The sequence below is a fragment of the Cloeon dipterum genome, chromosome 1, assembly GCF_949628265.1.
Source record: "Cloeon dipterum chromosome 1, ieCloDipt1.1, whole genome shotgun sequence".
Lineage (NCBI taxonomy): Eukaryota > Metazoa > Arthropoda > Insecta > Ephemeroptera > Baetidae > Cloeon > Cloeon dipterum.
The window spans coordinates 7,322,856-7,342,663 of record NC_088786.1 but is presented as its reverse complement, the minus strand read 5'-3'; the positions used below and the strand labels follow the sequence as shown (position 1 = coordinate 7,342,663).

Below are 19,808 nucleotides of genomic sequence, written 5' to 3'. Positions count from 1 at the left end.
TTGGAAAATTTCTAGAAATCAAATGTTTTTGGATATTATTTTAACTGAAAAAATATAAATCGAATTGAAGCAACTTGAAAACTACTGTCAAATCGGTAAAATCTACTATTAGTTCAATTTCAGCCTATTTTCCAATCAAAGACTGCTAAAAAGATCTGAGCATTGGGAATAAATTGATTTAAAATTTTTGCTAATGAATTTAAAAAGATAATATTTTATTTATCTACAGATAAATAATTAAAATTCCAATCTAATTGAATTCTAATGACTTACAGACCTCAGCAAGCAATATATTATACGTTCCTAAGAAATATTCACCATGAATAGATATTCCATCAAGAAGAGCTAAATACATATACTACCGCATATATTTCAGGTTTCCCATGACTGGTGCAAAAATAGCACAAGGATAAAATTTCGAAGTATATGTACACTGGAAATTCAACCCGCAGCCGCCTACCATCAGCACGAATTTGGCGGGCCATAATAATTGCACAATTATTGTTGGCGAAATTTCATCCGGCCGCATATCAGTTACAAATGCGTCTCATCAGCAGCAGCGGCGTTGAAATCAAAAGCAACGGAAATTGCGAAAATCTGTCGCATGCAAAAAGCAGCAGGTACGCATTATAATTTCATTCAAAACGGCCCGTTTTGTTGCGCGCACAATCAATCGGGCAATTTTGTCCGTCCGAAGGCAGGCGATTTGCATGTGGAATTATTCAACTGGCTCTGCCGCAGCTGCGGGTGTATTGTAATTGGAAGAGCGAATCGAATTTGCAAACAAGTGATGTCGCTGCACAGTGAATTAAAAGTCACTGATAGAAATTTGCATGTTGCTTTTTAATTAAAGCTATATGCACAAACCTGCGGAGATTGGTGCGGAAAATCAATTATTACTGCAACTCCACGGACATGTTATTGATTTCAAATGCCGTTTTGTCTACTTCTGAAAATTCTTACAAAACGGACCATTTGTTTTAATTTAAATTATTGGATGGTTTAGCTTTGCAGATTTTTTGTTAACTTTCTCTTTTAGAAGTGTTTTGAGGAATTTTTGGCGTAGAGTAGATACTCAAAATTAAAATAAGAACGTAGACTAATTTTCTAATAAAACTCAATTTTATATTTTTCAATATAATATGCGTTGGCTCGCATTGTTAAGGCACTCTCAGGAGTGTCAAAGCAATGAGAGGTATTTGAGCAGTTGGGAGATCTAATACTGGCTACCCAATGTCAGAAATGGCAAAAAGTGGTTAGTTTAGTGACTCGAATTGCTCAAATTGCTCAACGGGCTGGGAGGCGCACTGGCGCCGACTCGCTACTTGCTGGTTTGCACCTTTCCAGCATGCGTGATTTGGCTTCACGGGACGAATGTCTAGCGTTTCAAAGCAGTCCTCGGTGCGGAGGCAAGTGGCCCTTGAGTGGGCGGGGTCCCTGTGCGGCCTGGTGCGCCCATGTTATCCGTTCGCGGTGTTATTGGGACCCGGGTTTCAGCATTCGTGCTAGTGCAGTGCGCGCTCTTCCCGGTCCGAGATGACAGGGATAAAAAGAGCAAAAAAAAAAAAAAAAATAAATAAAAAACAAATTATAATTAAAAGCTGTTAAAAATAGTTTTTTCTGTGCAAAATATAAAAAGGAAGGAGAGTGCAAACATTTATCATTTCAGTTTGATCTTCATTGGATTATTTTTTAAACTCTTTAATTTAAAAGACCGAATAAGATTGATTCTTGATTTTAAAATCATTCCGTATATTGGGGGAGAATGTGAGATGATTTAACTGAAAAAAACGACGAAAGGAGTTAATTTACAAACTAAATGAATATTGATTTTGCAAAAAATCATCTTATAGGCGACAAAGTGCACTGTTGTAAAAATATTTTCCTAATTTAAATCCAAACTGATTATTTAAATTGTTGAAATGGTTAAAAATGCATAATTTTGTGCTCAATTATTGATCCTAGGACGATTTGGTGCTCAGAACAAAATTGGCGATGGTCCGTTGTTGGTCTAAATTTCACAGCCCTTATAATTACACTTCTGAAAATACCAAGGCTGCTGGAGGGCAATCGGTGTATTGACACGTCAGGGGGAAACTCGATCGTTTGGCTTTTTCCGACCGCACTCGCCGGTTTATCAAGAGAAAGAGAGAGAGAGAACTGCCGCGGCGCGCGCGGAGTGCTTGAATTTCCAATAAACCGCGCGTGCGAGGGGAGCGCCGGCATTTTTCTCTACTTTTGGCACACTCGGTTGGCAGCAGGAAAAGGAAAGCGAGAGAAGGCTCAAATTTCAAGTTAATAACATTTATTGATGCGAGTCGGCGAGCGAGCGAATTCCACCCGCACATAAATCAACCTCCACTTTTTGAGAAGCACACAAATTTCGCTGCCGAAATTGACTGCCAGAAAAAGAAAGTCGGAGGTATAACTTAAGGGGAAAGTATGGGTGCAGCGGCAATAATTCGATCGCTGCTTTTTTTTCAAACCGCACCCACGACCAAAAGAGAATAAAAGTCTGCACGCACCTGGAACGTGTACGGAGACTTGATGGTGGCGATTTCGTAGTAGACGTCGCTGAAATCGGCCGGCGTCGAGATTTCCACCCTGATGGTCTCCTGCGCCGGGGCCGGCTCGTGCACGTGATGCTCCTCGGCGCCCTCGGCCTGCAGCTCGGGTGACGCCTCCGTGGCTCCGCTGTCTTCACCGTGGCTGGCGGCGACGCCGTTTCCAGGGGTCGGCGATGTCAGCGCGGCGTGAGATGCGCCAAGACCGTTAACGTTGTCTGATTCTTCGAAGCTCTAAAAACATTGGCAAAATTTTGGATCGGTTTAATGTTCGTTGCTAACAGATATGCCTGCAAAAGCAATTAAAAATGATTTGTATCAATAAGTTTTCTATTAATTTTGTTCAGGGTTGCAATGTGGTGTTCAACTTAAAACTTTTAATTCCACTTTTGCACGGTGGTTCTTTGCAAGTTAGTTGCTAAAAGACATTTTCTTGATATTTGAATTTGTTTATATTTTGAAAAAAGGAAGGAAAATAAGATTACCACGTGATTGTGTGAAAATATATGAGATTCAAATTTTTAAATAAATGATTACGGATTTTATACTAACGTTAATCCCAAAATATTTTTTAAAAAACCACAACATCATTTCTGCTCACAATCAATTAGTTAAAAGCTATTTTGCTTAAATTTGAGATTCAATAATCGCATGATTTTGTACATGACCACCGCGAAAAGTATTTATTTGATGCGTTGAAAACCAAAATTGAAATTCTCAGTGTTGGTTGAATTGAAAACAAAAAATATTAATTTTAAATAGAGGCGATGATTGATCTTTTTAAAAAATTTCCTTACGAGTAGAGTTGGAAATTGTTTCCTAGAATTCACAACATTCTTTTTTATGAGAGGTCACATTGCTGCAATTCCTTTCCATAAAATTTCAATAATTCTAGACCTCCTCCTTGATATTTATTGGAGAAATCATCCCAATTATTTTCCTTCTACATTGTACTAAGCGGTAAAATTCATTTCGAGTCGAAGGTTTGGCCAGGCAGGCATCATTTGAATGCGGCTGGAAATCGCTCAAAATGCGCGTCAATATTTCTTTAATTTATTTCCTAATCTTAGTTGCAGCTTCCCACGGAAGAGGTAATTATAATTCTTTTTTTTTAATTAAAAAATCGTTACATGAATTTTTAGGAATAGGAACTTTTAATAATCGTCCTTTGGTAAAAGACCGCCACGGATTCTTCAACATCAGCGTCCAGGCCAATGACAGACTCGCCCAAACACTTTGGGTCGACATGGACGGTATGGAATCCAAGAGTTTGGATCATAGCTACGAAGTATATGCAAAATTTTTAGACTTAGCAAATGGAGTTTAATTTTTATTTTCGTAGAGAGTGAATTTGCCCTTTACTTTTCCGCTCTTCGATCGCACAATCAGGAGCTTGGCTGTGAACTCGAATGGCTATCTCTCATTTGGAAATGATTTTGACGCTGAGTTTCCAGCTCGTTACATAGCTCCTTTGATGATAGTTGGTAGGAAACATGGCAGTCGAGAAGCCTCCATTAAATACCGACAAAATTGTAAATTTTAATCAGAATCAACATTTTCGTAACCTATAAAAATGAATTATCTCTTCCAGGCAAGTCTTTCACCGTCCAATGGGGAAATCTGAAGACGCATCGCTACGGAAAGCACGACCGCTTCACTTTTCAGGCCACCTTGCACGAGAATGGCAACATTGAATTCGTTTACAAACGCATTCCATTCGAAATCACCGATCTTATAGATCACGAGCACTTGGTCAAAATTGGCATGGAGGACCTGTTTTATCTGCCTGGTAAAACATACCTTAAATCGATGAATTCCGCACTCATGTCATAAACATTCCAGACATGGAACTGATGTATTACTACGTCGACTTGATCGGCGAGCCCATCCAGAACTCGACCATCGTTTCTTTCAAAGCCCTTCCAACCTGCCGCTCACTAAAGAACTGCAGCAGCTGTGTCTCAGCCAATCTTAGTTCTAAGGTATAGTTTCATAAGATAATGCGGTTGAATTGAATATAACAATTATTTTTCAAGTGTGTCTGGTGTCCCGCACTAAAAAGATGCTCGGTTTCCTTTGACCCTTCATCCAAAGACTGGTTTAAAAACAAGTGCCAAGACTTTGAGAATGCAACTTGTACATTGACCAAAAATCAGGCGAATTCCATATCAGAAGGTATTATAGATTTTTTACACAGATTTTACAAATAAATTCATATACTAAATTTTGCTCATTTATTCTTTTAGCAGAGAGAATTGCCTTGACCAAAATAGTCATATTGGCGTTCATCGGCTTCGCGCTGGCTCTTTTCGCATTCGTCTCCTGCGTGATGGCATGGATAGGAAACGAGCATTCATTCCATGCCGAAAATGACAAAGAGTCTGAAAGCAAAGAACGAGGCATATCCCTCATTGACGTGGAATTTAACGAAAAAACGTTGTCGATTTTTAATACTGCATTTATATACTAGCATATTTAGTTTTAGATATCTTTCAAGATTAGTCATGTACATACAGCAAATATATTGTGGATATTCGATTTTAAAAAATTGACATCTTAATTTATATCTTTTTAACTATATCTGTGTGCATACGCTTCTTCATTTTAAAGGAAAGCATATCGAATAAAAATGACTTTCACATGAACAAAAATGCGTAATATTCTTCAAGGTAAAAATAAATTATGTGAAATTAAAAATCAAAAGAACATGCACCGAAGTCACAAATTGTTATGCATGATTCAGTTACAAAATCTTATAAATGAAGTGCAGCCGGAATTATTGGAATGAGCCATTGTATTTCTGAATAAAGAAATAAAGTGGCTATACTAGATTCTGATGAAAAATCTCTGTCAAATAATTGACACATTCTTCCTTCACTTTGCCACCCTGAGCTGTGAGATGACGTCACAATATACAGGCCGCTCTTTTTGTCCAGCGCTGATGCAGAGGCAGATTCCAAGCAATCCAACGGCACTCAGATATTTAGGATATACAAATTCAAATACAATAAAATCGTATTTTCATCATCCAGGTCCTGGAAATCCCTACTGAGATTCGGATTTGTATTTATCTAATGGAATGAATTTATTTTAATTTTTCCATTCCTTAAATTGAATGAGTCTCGACCATTGGTTAACTGTAAACTATATTACAAAAGTTATTTTACGGTTGAAATAATAATCTATAGATGATGAAGTCGATTTTTGGCTTGTGGATTTGTTCCCTCATTGCTCTGGACCTGGACGCATTATTAGCTAATCCGCAAGGCAATCAGTTTTTCCGCCGTTGTTAATAAAGAGGTGGAAGACACCCACCCGTCCTCCGAGAAGTGGCTGCTTTGAACTGGAGGGGGTGGGGAATTGGGAATTCTTACTTAAAATGAGCCTAATGAAGAGAAAAGCCTGCTTTGAGCGGCGAATTAAACTTTGATTGGATTTGCTCATCCATTGCGCGCGCTCCGGCGAGATTAATGAAGTGTCTCGTCCTTTTATTTCGAGCCGCAGCACAAGCTCTAATGGAATTATATCTCGAGGAACAGCAGCGTATTCCGGCCCCGAGGGGCCCGAGCGGTAAAAATATGGCCGAATAATAGCAGCGGAACGCACGCCGAGTCTTTAGGACGCACGAAGCAGCAGCAGCAGCAGAAGAGAAAAAGTTGCCAATAAAATATTGCAAGAAGAGGGTAAACTTTTCGAATATTGATAACAAAGTTTTGGCCGGGCAAAAATAAAAGCCGGGATAAGCCAGGGGAGTTTTTTTGCCTCTCCATCCAGCCGGCTGCTGCTGTGCTCCTGTGTTTACAATAATGAAAAGTTATGCTAATGGCATTACGGGCACGCAGCAAGTGAACGAGATGAGTGCCGAAAAGGCAGTTTCCGTGCTGATACTTAATGCAGTAATGGCTGGGCGCCGCGCGAGAGGTGCCCTTTTCAATTTTCCGCGACGAAATCAGCATTTTTTGGGCCCGACACGCACGCTATGTATGCAAGCTGGTGGAACGTGGTGACGCATCAAGACTACGGATTATTTTTGCTGGGCCCCGCAGTAGGGGAGTAAACACTATTAGGGCTGCAAAATTAGGTTTCACTCAGGAAAAAAGGTCGTTTACGAAGAGTTTAGGAACAAAAACTGTATAAAACGGGATTGGTAGAATAATTTTGAGCAAATTTTCATGAATGTACTTTGTAAATTTGTTCAAATATTTATATTTAAAAATTATCGAGCCTTTTAAGTATTAAATTTTGTTGATCATTGATAGAAAAAAATGTATGAACACCTAAACCGAAATATATTTTGGCTTAAGGCAGTCAAATTTTTAAATTTCTGGAAAGCAGGTTTTAAAACTATATTATAATATTATATTGCTTTGAAATTTTTAATCTCAAAGTCGGACTGAAAACATGTTGCACTTCTTTAATTTAATTTAAACACTTCCTTTAGCTGATAAAAACCACGAGGGTTTGCTGATTATCCTTCTGAAAAATCAATAAAAATAAGTAGTGAGAAATTCTTGAAGGCTAAATATCTGATTGAAAAATACTACAAATAATGGATTTGTTCAAATAATATTTTGTTACTCTTCCAATGGAAAATCGCGATGAACTAACAATAAAAATTAAAAAGGTATAAATGAAGAGAACAATAAAACCAAATAAATATGTAAGATAAAAAAATCAGGCCAGTGTGTCATTAAGGTAATTTGTTTATTTCAACCCCTCATTTTTACAAACTTTCCTACAAATGTTTTGTTCATACAATTGTCCCAAAATGTGCATAATGATTCCACTATTAAAACTGCGTTTAGCCCTCTGTATTGGAGGATTAAATTTTTCTCAGGCCAGCAAGTAGAGGTAAATGAATTTAATGCACCATGTAGAACGCGAGCGGGGTGTATGTTTTTAATTTATGGACGCCCCCGAAACACACAATGCAAATTAAATCGCCGTTGGAAAATTATTTCTCGCTCTCTCCCTGGCGCAATAATAGTCGCGCGCGCTCGCGGCTTGATTTATGCAAACGTGTTTTATGGAGGGAGCGCGCGAAAATTAAAATCGTGACTCGGGCGCGTTGGCTTGGCGAATTATGCGCGGCAAATGGGGTAAATTAGATAGTTTATGCGCACTAGCGAGCAGCCATACAACTAAAAAGTTTATTTTGTTTTCAATTGCAGATGAACGTGAATGAGGGTGAGCATGAGATATTGCATTTGTTCATTAAAATGTAAATTGCGAACGGCGCACTCGGAATCGCTAAAGCATGAATGCTTGTTTACTCTCAGACTTGCTTGCTCTCTCTGTGTATAAAGGGCATCCATGAATATGAAACTTTGCGCGTCTGCCGCTGAAATATATTTAGAAAGAAGCCGCCCACGCACCCGCCTTGCCTCTGTGCGAAATAGCACTTGACATTTTCCCCAGAACTTTTGTGAAAAAACGCTTTGGGACTTTGGAAAGAAAACGCGGCTTGATTACACTCGAGAATTGCCCAACAGAAAAAAGTAATTTTTTAAATGTTCTGGATGGCCCATGTTTCAGTTGATTTTTTGGCCAAAAATAGCTTTCACTTTGAAGATTCTTTTTAGATCTATTCAAAGGGAAATAAAAAGCGAAAAAAAATCTTTTTGATGAATTTGGAGCTATAGCTAATTATAATTAAGACGGTTAACCTTTTTTGGATTAAAATGGTCGAAATATTTACATCTCAACACTAATTAACTCCTTTCTAACTGTATATAAAAAGCTAAAGGTTTTAATGATTAGCCTTTTAAATTAATAAAAAAAATCCCTCGATAAAAAGACATTCAGAAAAGAACTCCACCAATAACACACAAATTTATGTTTTGTTTGAGGTTTCTAGAGTTTTTGGCAGTTTGATATAGTTTCAGTCACCAAAAGACGGTTTAAAACAACATTCCAGTGGCTGTTAATTTTTAAAATTGCATGATTCCCTCTCAATTGGTTATTAAAGCAAATCAAACGTACGAAACAAATTGTGGATCTTAAATTCCCAATCTTAATAATAGCATTTAAAATTATCAGGCATTTTATGATTTCTCCAAGCGGCGAAATCGTAATGTTTGCTGGATATCTTCAGACAAACGACCATTTACTGAAAACTATGAACAGTCAACGGTTGTACTTAAGATAGGAGGTAAACACGTCTCTGTTTCTATCCAATTAACTAAGTTTCATATTGCATGCTGCATCAAAACAATGCCTTTTGTTTTTCTCGTCGTATGCACTTCAACTGCAACAATAGGCATGAAAACTAATGATTTAATTAATGCGTGCAAGGTTCATGAGGAAAATGTAATTGACAGCAACACGATTCTCGTTAGCTAGTTGACAACTGATGCAAATGAACTGTAAAATATGGTAATTGTGCAGCAAACATATTTTAATGAAACAAAACACTCAACTGTTGGTTTTATTGTGCAATAGAATCGAACAATTGATGCTAGAACAAAGGTTGATTTTTTAGTTCAATAGGGAGGCAGATAACATCCTAATGTATTTTTTAAGGATTAAAGGCGGATTGATACTGCAATAATTAAAAGAGGACTCAATGCCTCTTTAAACAAAACTCAAATATTACCACTTTTCTCCGAACTTTGCCGTTCTCACCAAATTTTTTCCTTGCCAGATCTGGAGATTGCTCTCCTCGAAATCTACCCAATGTTATATGACAGATTTGGAATTGCGAAAAAAAATATGATTTCAAGTAAAGTTCTCGTCATTCAAAAAGTATGGAAACTTTGTAAGACACTTTTTAAAAAATTTGCAGCGAACTAGCTCAATTTTGGCTTTAACTTAATCTTAGTTTATGCATTGGCAACTAGGACTTTTCGTTTTTTCTGCAGCAGCTCTTTGAACAAAAATTTGCGTTTGTTAGCAATGGGATATGTATTAGCTTTGTTACTACCAGGCAAGATGGCTGCTCTTATATATAGTGCACTCAAATGGAACTCGTCAGAGTGATTTAGATGAATTATTGCTCCACATTTACTAATTAACTTGAAGTGATCAGAATTGCGGTTAGTGTTATTTCATGGATTGACCCATTTCCCTGCCCATGGCAGAAATAAGCGAAAAAGGCTTGAAATTTTGCCGCGAGAGACAAATTTATCTGGCAATAATAAATTTCCCGGAATGAGCCGAGTCCAAAAGTGCAGATCGGCAATAATCGCAGGCGCTCGATAAAATTTCGCAATCAAACACGGCCATTTGGCCCCGTCGTTAGGCTCGCAGCGCACGCCAGGGACAGTGTAATTAATTGGCGGCAGCAGCGGTGCAATAATACGTGTGTAATATGAAATTCGCAGCGATGGAAATCACGTCGGCGGAATTAGCGGCGGCAAAAGTGCATCGGGTGACGCGAATCGCCATAAAATTGTATTACAACACGCGCCGCCATTAATTTCGCTGAGTGTTTTCGCTAGTTTTCGGTCGGCTGCCTGAGCGGACAAGAGTTTGTTTTATTCGAACTGGTGCCGAGCGCGCCCATTGTTGTTTTAGCCGATGAAAATGGCCGTTAACTCGTTCGCAGCTCCGCCGCTTTAATGCCTCGCATTTAATTTTTACCCAGGCTCGCTCTCGCCGCGGGTTGGCCGATTAAAAAAGGAATTACCATCTCATCTAGGGCAAATATAACGGTATAACGAGCAACCAGCATAAAAATTATTTGATCTCGTTCATTTCGCTCGAATGACCTACCAAAGCAGCGATTGCCATTCATACGAAAGCAGATTTTTTGTGCTAGCGGCTACTGAATGAGAATTAAGTATATTAGGATTAGGGCAGCAAAAATTTAATGATATATTAGTAAAAATGGTGATAAACAAAAAAAATAAATTAATTTTACAAGACATTTAAAATGCATGCAAGAATTAAAAAATATATACTTTAAAAGATTGCGAAGGTAGAGCCCTGTGCGGTGTCAATTTTCATTACCATGGTAACCGCATCTTTTTAAATCAAAAACCGCAACCGCACCACAACCACATCAGTCTTGACCAAAACCGCAGTTGCGGTAACCGCAAAATTACCGCAAAACCGCAATTTATTTAATGTATTAGAAATTAGAACAAAATAGTTTTGTTTTAGCAAGGCTTCAAATTTCATTATTTTTGCGTGCAACTCCAAATCTCGGGTTTTAACCCCATCATGATTGCAAAAACTTTTCACCATTAGACTCGTCTTGACCTCCCCTGAGCAGCTGAAGGGTTTAGGTTTCTTAACCTCCACCCCTATACTTCAAACCCCTCGAAAATGAATAACATTTTATAGCTCTGGATAATTTTATTAATTCACTTTTTATTTAAAAAAAAAAAACAGTTTTGGTTGAATGAACGGGGTGGTAATTCAGTAGGAATATAGGATGATTTTAAATGTTTTGAAGCCAAGTCGATGAAAATGGAAGCATGCTAATTTTTTTATTAAAATTGTAGCAATGGGGTTGAAAGGGGATGAGGGTAAGCTCCCCCTAAACACTTTGACTGTTTAGCGGAGGTCAAGGCGAGTCTATCGGTGGGAAATTTTTGCAATTTTGATGGTCAGAACCTGAGATTTGGAGGTTCAAAGAACCCAAAAAGTGGAAAAATGTCATCAGTTCATTTCTATTAATTTATGAAATAATTATCAACATATCCTAAAAATAACGCCATTCTGAAAAATTTAGCCTGGTTTTTTATTGCGGGCACACATTTAAGTGGCTCTTGATCCGATCAACTCTTCCACTAAAAGAAGCCCATATATGTTGCATTTATGATGCATCAATAACGTTGTAGTAGTTGATTGGCTTGATATTAGCTTGAACTCGTAATTTATCCACAGAAAGGAGTTTTTTTTTTAATTTGTGTATTATTATTAAAAGCCTATTCCCAGATATTACAACAGCGTTAAACATTGTTCTATCTTCCTTTGAAGACATTTGGACGATCTTTTGCAGCGTTCCCTTGAAAATGTATATTGTTTTTTAAGGATTTAAATTCTAATTTTCTAATTTACTTGCTGGAAAATGCAAAAAAATCGCGGTGTGTTATCCAACTTGATAAAAAATGTTGCATTTTTGCGCATTGCAAACTTGGCGAACCCTATCTTAATACTAATACAAAAAAAACAGTCGCATATTAAAAATGGTAATTTTTTTTTCTCAAGATTTGCGGTTTTTGTGGTTCCACCGCAACCGCAAAAACGAAACCGCAACCGCACCGCAACCGCAAAATTATAACCGCATCTGCGGTTGTGGTGTGCGGTTTGCGGTTTTTTAGTACCAAAACCGCAACCGCACAGTGCTCTATTGCGAAGTTAGTAAAACAATTTTATATTTCATTTCTTTGTTTGAAAACCTATTTTGACAAAGAATATTGAATTCTTTTACGGTTGAATACTTTTTTCTTAGCTCCTAGTGGTCTGAGTACCATCAAGTGACCTATTAGAGAATTATCCCCTAATTTTAAGCGTTTTTAATTAAATTTAATACCATCTCAACCGACCGAAAACCAATATAAAAAGAAAAAATTTAGTCTCATATATGGAAATATTTTTAAAATTAAAATTTCAAGAAGATTTTTACGCCCAAATAGTTTTTATCTGTTTTCAAGCCTGAAAACGTTTAGCTTTCATGAAATAATTAGGTTTTGTTACTCTTTAAAGATATTTTTCATCATTTTTTCTTTGAACAGAAAAATAAATTTTTAAATTGGTTTCTTTTTTCTTTCCTAATTAAATAATCTACGACCTGTTTTTGCTGTTATTGCCACAATAATTAATTTTCATAACTAAATATTAAAACAATCTTTAAAGAGGAGTTTAAATATAACTGAAAATTATACAATAAAATCGTTTAATCCACTGTTTAGTCTGGAAACAATATCAACCCAATTTAAAACTAAAACTCGGACAGCGACGTGTCCAGCTTAGCAACAAGAAGCCCCCGGGCGGGTCTGGATGGCATTTTGAAACTCATAAATTTTGCAATTACGGCCGCTGGCAGTCGGAGTAAGCGCGTTTTCGCTCTCTTTCCGGTCCCAGGTGGCGGCAAGGCAGGCAACTCGAAAGCGGAGTGACCAAATTTTCATCACAGTGGACGCGCACGCATGAATGTATTTATTCCGGTGCTAATTACGCCCCCGGACACGCACGCGTGCTAATTTATTAATGGATTCATGCTGCGAATTTCACGCCCGCGTGCATTCCGCACACATTGGGCGAGGCGGCCGGTGCATCGCGCGCGCCAACACAAACACGCCTAACGAGCAATAACTAGCCCGCAACTGAGAGGGTCGCCGACCGTAAACACACTAAGCCGGTCATTCCGGCACGGGCCGAGCTCGTTTATGTACTTTTGTGCGGTATGTGTATGCAGTCGGCAGAATATTTGTCTTTCACGAGCGCGTCCGCCGTCCACCTTGGTTTTAATACTCGCTCCAAGACATAAACACACACAGTAAATTAGTACTGCTGTTATTAGTTTGTATTTTATTACAACGAGTTGTATTAAAAAATTATAGTTTTATTTGTCATATAAATTTAGCCCATAAAATTTTGCGAAACAAACAATAATGTTCAGTGTATTAAATTACTAACTATAAGAATGAGGATATATTCGAATTTCTTATGCATTGATAAAGAAACATTGGCAGAATCAGCAATATTTAAAATAATATCGATGCATTTTCCCCCATATCATCATCTTGATTTTCACATTATGTTGGTGACGTTGAGCGTTGACCCAAAAATATACAGTAAAATTGTTCGGGCTTTTAATAAAAATAAAATTAATGCAAAATTATAAAAAAATCGTTTGCTTGTACTTTCATTGGCGTCCATCAACAATTGATAGAAGACTTTCTAAAAATTTTCCATGTGTTTTATTTATTAGTAATTTAGATTTTCGAAGGAATGAAACACGTCAAAATTCAATTTACTGTGAAATAAGAAATAAATAGAACAAGTAGTGAATTTGGCTTAGCACAATACTCTATTTTTATTCACGTCATACACAAGTTGGCGCATTTAAACCCAGCTGAGAACGAAATGATTATGCAAATTGGCCTTTTTCCGCGCGGACCGAGCTGCGATAATCGGGTGTCCAATGGAAATTTAATTCAATTAAATGAAGCGCGGATAATTGACGGTGAGCCGACTTCCGACTGGATTGCACGCGGCCCCCGCCGGGTATGCGCGACCGCAGAACAGCGTTGTCGGGCGCGTTGCATAACTCAGTCGTCCGGAAGCGGCGAGGAGACCGATTTTAATAACAGCAGCAGCGAAAGAGCAGCGAAAGAGCAGCGAGCCGAGCAGACGGTCAGCTGGAGCGAGTAATTAAGCGCGTTATTTTCTCCGGGCGGCGGCGGCAGCGGAATTTACGACGGAGAAAGGACTTCAATTTGCGACGGCTTGCTAGCTGGTGCACCTCTAAATTAGAAGCGATTACTGAGCCTCGAGTCTAATTGCGCGTGACACCTCGGTGGAGCGTCAAACTCTCGCCCGGCCGGCGCTTTTACGAGCCGATTTATGCAGCTTCCCTCCCACCCACCCGGCAATAACAATAAAAGCGATCCATTCGCCCCTGAACAAAGTTTTATTGCGATCGCGCACTAAATAATTACGACGCACTCCTTTCGCCCTGCTATACCGGGGGACGCACACGCGACTTGTCGAATTATCCTCATGTCTGCGTCGTCGGGTTGATGGTGAAAGTTTGCTCGGCAAACATCAAAACTTGATGGCCAAAGCATCTGAGCTTCTCCATTGACACAGGTGTCTATTCAAGTTAAAGACTATTTTAATTGTTTAAAACATTTTAATTAGTAGGCAAAATCTAAATTATTTATTTGTTTTAGACAATATTATTACTTTAAAATATTTTTGTAAATACATATTTATTTGATCAATTTTGTTAAAATTAAATTTATAATCCGACGAAAGCAGTTCCTTCGTATTTTTTTTTTAATTTTTAAGTGTGCGTAAATAAAAATATTTTAAAATTTCAAGACTAAAAGATGTTATAAATAAATAAATAAATTCGTCTTTTACGATGTCATTTTTTAATCTTGAAGTATGTAATATTTTATAAAAATGCAAGTGGTCTAGTAAGTAATGTGTATGATATTGCCAAGAAACCCGAAAAACGCAATTTTAAAAATAACATGAGGGGTTTTGCGAACCAATAAAAAACAGGACAGTTTTCGTGCAAGGTTTTTCTCAAACCCTGATGTTTCTGCTTGGTGTAATGCATAGTATGTTTTATAGATTTAATTAAATTTTTCACTCATTCAATTTATTTATTTTGCAGATCAAAAGCCGTGTATAGATCACGCCCCCGAACAAAGTTTTAGTGCAATAGCATTATAAATAATTACGACGCACTCCTTTGGGTTTGTTATTACCGAGGGACGTACACGCGACTTGTCGAATTATCCTCGTGTGCGTGCGTCTGTCTGCGTCGTCGGAGTTGATGGCGAAAGTTTGCTCGGCAAACATCAAAAGCTGATGGCCGAAGCACCCTGCGAGCTGGCGTAATGACGCAGCCGTCTGTTGAAATCTGCCGAACAGGTTCAAGCGGCAAGGCCGGCAGCCAACGTGCCGCAGCGCCCGCGGCCCGATTAAAATTTGACGATCGGCGGCGCACAGACGCAGAAATCTAATTTGCGCCGAGGAGACGCACGCCGCCTTAATTGAATGCGCTCGCCCACCCGGCCTCCTCCTCTTTTGTTGTTGATCGCGCGCGCGAATCTCGTTTGTATTAATGTGTTCCTGCAAATTGAGGCTGCGCGCCCTCAAAGCAGTTTGTCCGTGTTTGTTTGCATTTGTATCGATTCATTATGCTGCGCTGTGCCCTTTCGCTCAACAAAGGGACGCACCGACGTCAAGTCTATTCAATTGTGCGTTTGCATGCTAGGGAAAATAATTCAACACGCGCCTCTCTTCTCTCGCTAGGCCCAAATTAATGGGCTTTCTGCATGCTAAATTGGGTGTTTGCGTTTAATTTACATGGAAAACTATGCTGTTTATTCCGGAATATTCAGATACACGATTGCAAAACTGCCTGAGGGGAGGTGAAGTCTATAAAAGCCTAAAAAGAATAAATTCTTAAAGAAAAGTAAGTTTGTTTTGTATAAAGCGACAGGAGATATTTTTTAATTATTTCAAACAAATTATAAAAAGATATTATTTATTTTTCTTTTCTAAATTAAAATTTAGGTGTTAGGATAAAACAAATATGTTTTCGTTGGCCCGCGAATCACTGATGATGGTACCACAGCGGAAGAAAACACAACTAAAAAGCTCCACTAACCTGCTCAGCATTGTGCTCAGCGCTGGTCTTGACAGGGGAGGCAACCTGCGGTCTGATGGGCACCCTGGGCTTGGCGGTGGTCTTGTATTGCCAGCGTCCGGCCGGCCTGTTCAGCTTGAACTTGTTGAGAGGTCCGTTGGAGGTGGTCTGGCTGAAGGGACGCTCCTCCTGGCTGCTGACCACGCTGGACGTGCGCGCCTTGTAGCCTCTGCGCTGGTAGCTGGGGGTTTCATTAATGGTGTTAGGACGCTGCGTGGTGGCGGCTGTGGGGCGGTTTCGGTGCGGCTTGAAGCGGTTCGGTCCGCCGACGCTGGCCGTCGAGTACGCACGCGGCTCGCCGCCGAAGACAGACACCGTGGCAAGCTCAGACGTGCTGGAGGTGCGGAATCGCGCGTTTTGGAAACGGGCGCTGCACATGCACAGGGGGTGCAACAGGAGAGAGAGTGAATGTTAGGGCTGGTGCGTGATTTTAGTCCCCAAACTCAGGGTTTCAGGGTTCATGGGGGGGGGGACGGGGAATTTGTACATATGTAGCTGGCAATATAGGTTGAATTTTGTTTGGTACATTTGGACATTGAACTGAAATAAATACATCAAGAAATTTCTGAATGAGTTAATTCTTAAAAAAAGTCCGATATTTTCTGTGTAAATTCCTAGAATATTACCACACCTAAACAAATGACCAACAGGGCAACAGGACCAGAATTGCCAGCTGCATTTCAGGAAAATTTACAAGGGATCCTGTACATTCAGGTAATCTCACCATCCAAAATTCTTGTATGATTTTAAACAACCACAATCAAATTTGGGAATTTTGCAAATTAATGTGCAAGGGAGTTAATTAACCAGTGTCAATAATGATCTCACCTTGAAGTGGGTCTCACGGCCAAGGAAGCAGTTCTTGCCTTCGCAGGCCTCTTGGAGCTGGCAAACTTGGAAGGTGGCTCCTGTTCGTATTCCTCATCATCGTCTCCGTAGGTGATGCTGCGGGTGCGTTGTTGCAGCCTGCTCAGGAAGTCACTCCTTCCAGGAACAACCGCGGACCTTCTCAGAGGCTTCGTGTTCAGCTCTTGTTCTTCATCAGGACTGTAGGCGGTTTCTTCGACAAAGGCAGCTCCAGCGGGTGAAGGTTCCAGGTGCTCCTGAAGGACAAAAGCATTTAATTTAATATTTTCATAAAATTCCTGTTTTTCTCTGAAACATAAAATTGCTTATATATACATCATTTTCTGAGACGTAAGTTGGTGCTTGGGTTTTATGGATCGGTGTCTGTGTGGCCGTAGGGATGATGATGTGTTGCTTTCGGTCAGCCTTGACGGATGATGTGCTTTTCAGGACGGTACTGTATTTTCCGTTGATCATGGTTCCTATAGTTCTGGTCTCGTGGACAGTGGTCAGGTCATCTAACACCACTGTGTCCACCTGGCTGCCCACAATGCCCAGCTTGAACGTCTGCTTGATCGTCTACGATAAAAACATTATGAAATTTAAAGTTAGTATTATTCGCCTCCCATCAAACTGATTTTTTCTGTCCGTAATATTCACTAGGCTGTGAAGAGCAAAATGGCGATGAAGATAAAATCTAGTAAAGTTTCTTTCAGTCTTGCCAGAGTTTTCACTCACTTTGGATGTTGGTTCAGGGACGATGAGAGGGTTGACCTGGAGGAAGTCGTAAGACTCGGGTGGAGAGAGCAGGTTGTCAGAGCTGTCACCGCCACTGGACCGAACCTGTACAACGCTAGACACAATTTGCGACTGCAGAGGGACGGCGTTGACCACAACCTGGCTGCTCTCGCGGACTTCGACCCTGCTGGAGACCTGCTCCTTGATTTCCACCCTGCTGGAGATTGCGGGTGGCGGTGTGACGACGGCAGACGATACCCTGACCTCGACGACGCTCGAGAGAACCTGCTTCTTGCGCTCGGCCACGCTCGACTTCTTCTCCACCTGCTTCTTCTCGCTGGGGGGAGCGACCGTTTTGCTGGGATTTATGGCGCTCGCCGGCGACGTCGTGGGCTTCGTCTCAATCACCTTCAGCGGCGTCGTGCTTGGCTTTTTTGTCGGCTCTGTAAACAAATAAGAGTAGGAGATTACACGTACTCTCTCTTTCCCTCTGCTTGGCATTCGCGGCGTGTACCAAGAGCGAGCGCAGAGTGAAAGAACTACTAAATTTCGCCCGGCCCGCCACCGCCGCAGTAAAAAGTTAATTTATTGCGCTATTTTTGCCCCGCGGACAAATTGTTTCTCGGCTGCCGTGCTGGTGTATTTATCATTCCGAGGTGGTTGTCGGAGATTTTTCAATCCCTTTCGACTCAAAAGAGGAGGGGCGTCGGGATGAACGAAGACGTTTTTGTTACCGCTGTTTTTGCACGACCTGAACATCATGTGTTTTGAAACACCTCAGGGCAGAATTAGTTCGCGGAGATATGTTTTCCAGATTGCGCAAGACATTTGATTCGCCTTTGTTGTGGAAATGAGTAATGAGACTGAGCTCCTCGCAAACACAATCTCCTCTTTTTAAAGAGCGCCGCTCGCTGTGGATTTATGCGAGACAGCGCTCATGCAAACAAGCAATGCCGAGTTTTGTTATTACCACACGATACGAGCGGGCAACAAAAACAGCCCCGACTATTTTCCTCATCCCGACATTTTTCTGTACCACTGCAGACGACTCTATTTGTAACAGCCTTTTCGCTTCGCATGCATTTTCAATATCGGTTACATGAACTTGTTATTTCGCCACCGGGAACGGCTATAAAAATATTACATGAATATTTCAGCTCACGGGCAGAGCAGAGAAAGGGTGTACTTTGCGCCGCTCGTTCGGTCCAGGGTCATTACGCGAATATTACATACGGTCCAGCAGTTGTTTGAATTTTTATCACACACACACACACACACACACACACACACACACACACACACACACACACACACACACACACACACACTCGCTCGCTGCCTGTCGGTCGGTCGGCGCGAGAAATCGATAGCAGGCTCGTCGGCGAAAAAAGCGGGCGTGTGGTGGATTTTTGCTAGAGAGAAGCATTGTTATGCAGCAGCCTCGCTCTCGTCGGCGCGTTACCAATTTGATATAACAATTTCCATAACTCAACAGGTTCAGCGGCTTCGTATTTCCAGGCGCTGCATGCTGCGCCGTAATGACTCTCTCTTTCCAAGACGAGCCTGCCAGGGGGAGTCAGCAGGCAGAAAGGGCCCCAAATTGTCACGCCTGGGGGTGTGTTAAACAGTCTACCTCGAATCGTGGCGAATTTTTAACTTTTTACTGAGCATCAAATCGTCATGGAAACGTATAAGTGGCAAGATCTTGTATCGATAATTTGGAATGAATGAATGAATTATTTTGCAAGGACGAATTCATTGCTGCCGAAAAAGGGTTCTCTGCGTATCCTTTGCGGGAGATTGTTTTTAAAGAAATCAATTGGTGTAAAAATGAGGATCGGATATTTATTTTCCTGAGGTTTGTCCTCAAGATATAACTTGAAATGGAAACGTTTCTTGTCTTGAGTCAAATGAGATGCTGTTTCAATTTTCAACATCCTAATCGTATCATGTTTGCAGTAGTAATCCATACCTTCAAGGAGAGAACACGATTTATATAATAGCATTCATTAAGCAATATTTCCAAATTTAAATTTAAAACTGCATTAGCAATTTCAAACGACATCATATAAAGAGAAAATAGAATAATTTTTTCTGAGAGACCTATAATTTCATTTTACTTCTTTGGGAAAGATCAAAATGGAGAGATATCTGTCAGACGCAGCGAATTATTTACCGAATTGCGAGCGGATTTTATAACCAATATATTTTTTATCGTTTCCCTGCTCCCATGCTCTTTGGTGTCCAAGGTGGGGACCATTTTTCACATCCCTCTCGCACGAGGGCATAAAAGTCTTTGTTTCTATTTGGTCGAGGGGGTT

At 40.1% G+C, this 19,808-nt stretch overlaps 2 protein-coding genes across 4 annotated transcripts in view; one reads left to right on the top strand and one right to left on the bottom strand.

The window, feature by feature from the left end:
• The window catches only part of LOC135936579 (uncharacterized), a 117,872-nt gene that overhangs the window by 3,270 nt on the left and 94,794 nt on the right, over window positions 1-19,808 (bottom strand). For 2 of the 3 annotated variants that reach the window (XM_065479443.1, XM_065479453.1), the window contains 5 exons: window positions 17,488-17,930; window positions 17,086-17,328; window positions 16,732-17,006; window positions 15,865-16,273; window positions 2,526-2,798 (listed from right to left, as the gene is read on the bottom strand). In XM_065479443.1, coding sequence (XP_065335515.1) covers window positions 2,526-2,798; window positions 15,865-16,273; window positions 16,732-17,006; window positions 17,086-17,328; window positions 17,488-17,930 — 1,643 coding nt within the window. The remainder of the gene's footprint in view (window positions 1-2,525; window positions 2,799-15,864; window positions 16,274-16,731; window positions 17,007-17,085; window positions 17,329-17,487; window positions 17,931-19,808) is intronic. The other variant, XM_065479461.1, reaches the window with a different exon arrangement.
• Window positions 3,510-5,215, top strand: LOC135936596 (plexin domain-containing protein 1-like). Its single transcript, XM_065479474.1, has 6 exons — window positions 3,510-3,852; window positions 3,907-4,096; window positions 4,156-4,353; window positions 4,407-4,546; window positions 4,601-4,739; window positions 4,811-5,215. Exons 1-6 carry the CDS (start codon window positions 3,595-3,597, stop codon window positions 5,032-5,034), a joined length of 1,149 nt encoding a protein of 382 aa, XP_065335546.1. The 5' UTR covers window positions 3,510-3,594; the 3' UTR covers window positions 5,035-5,215.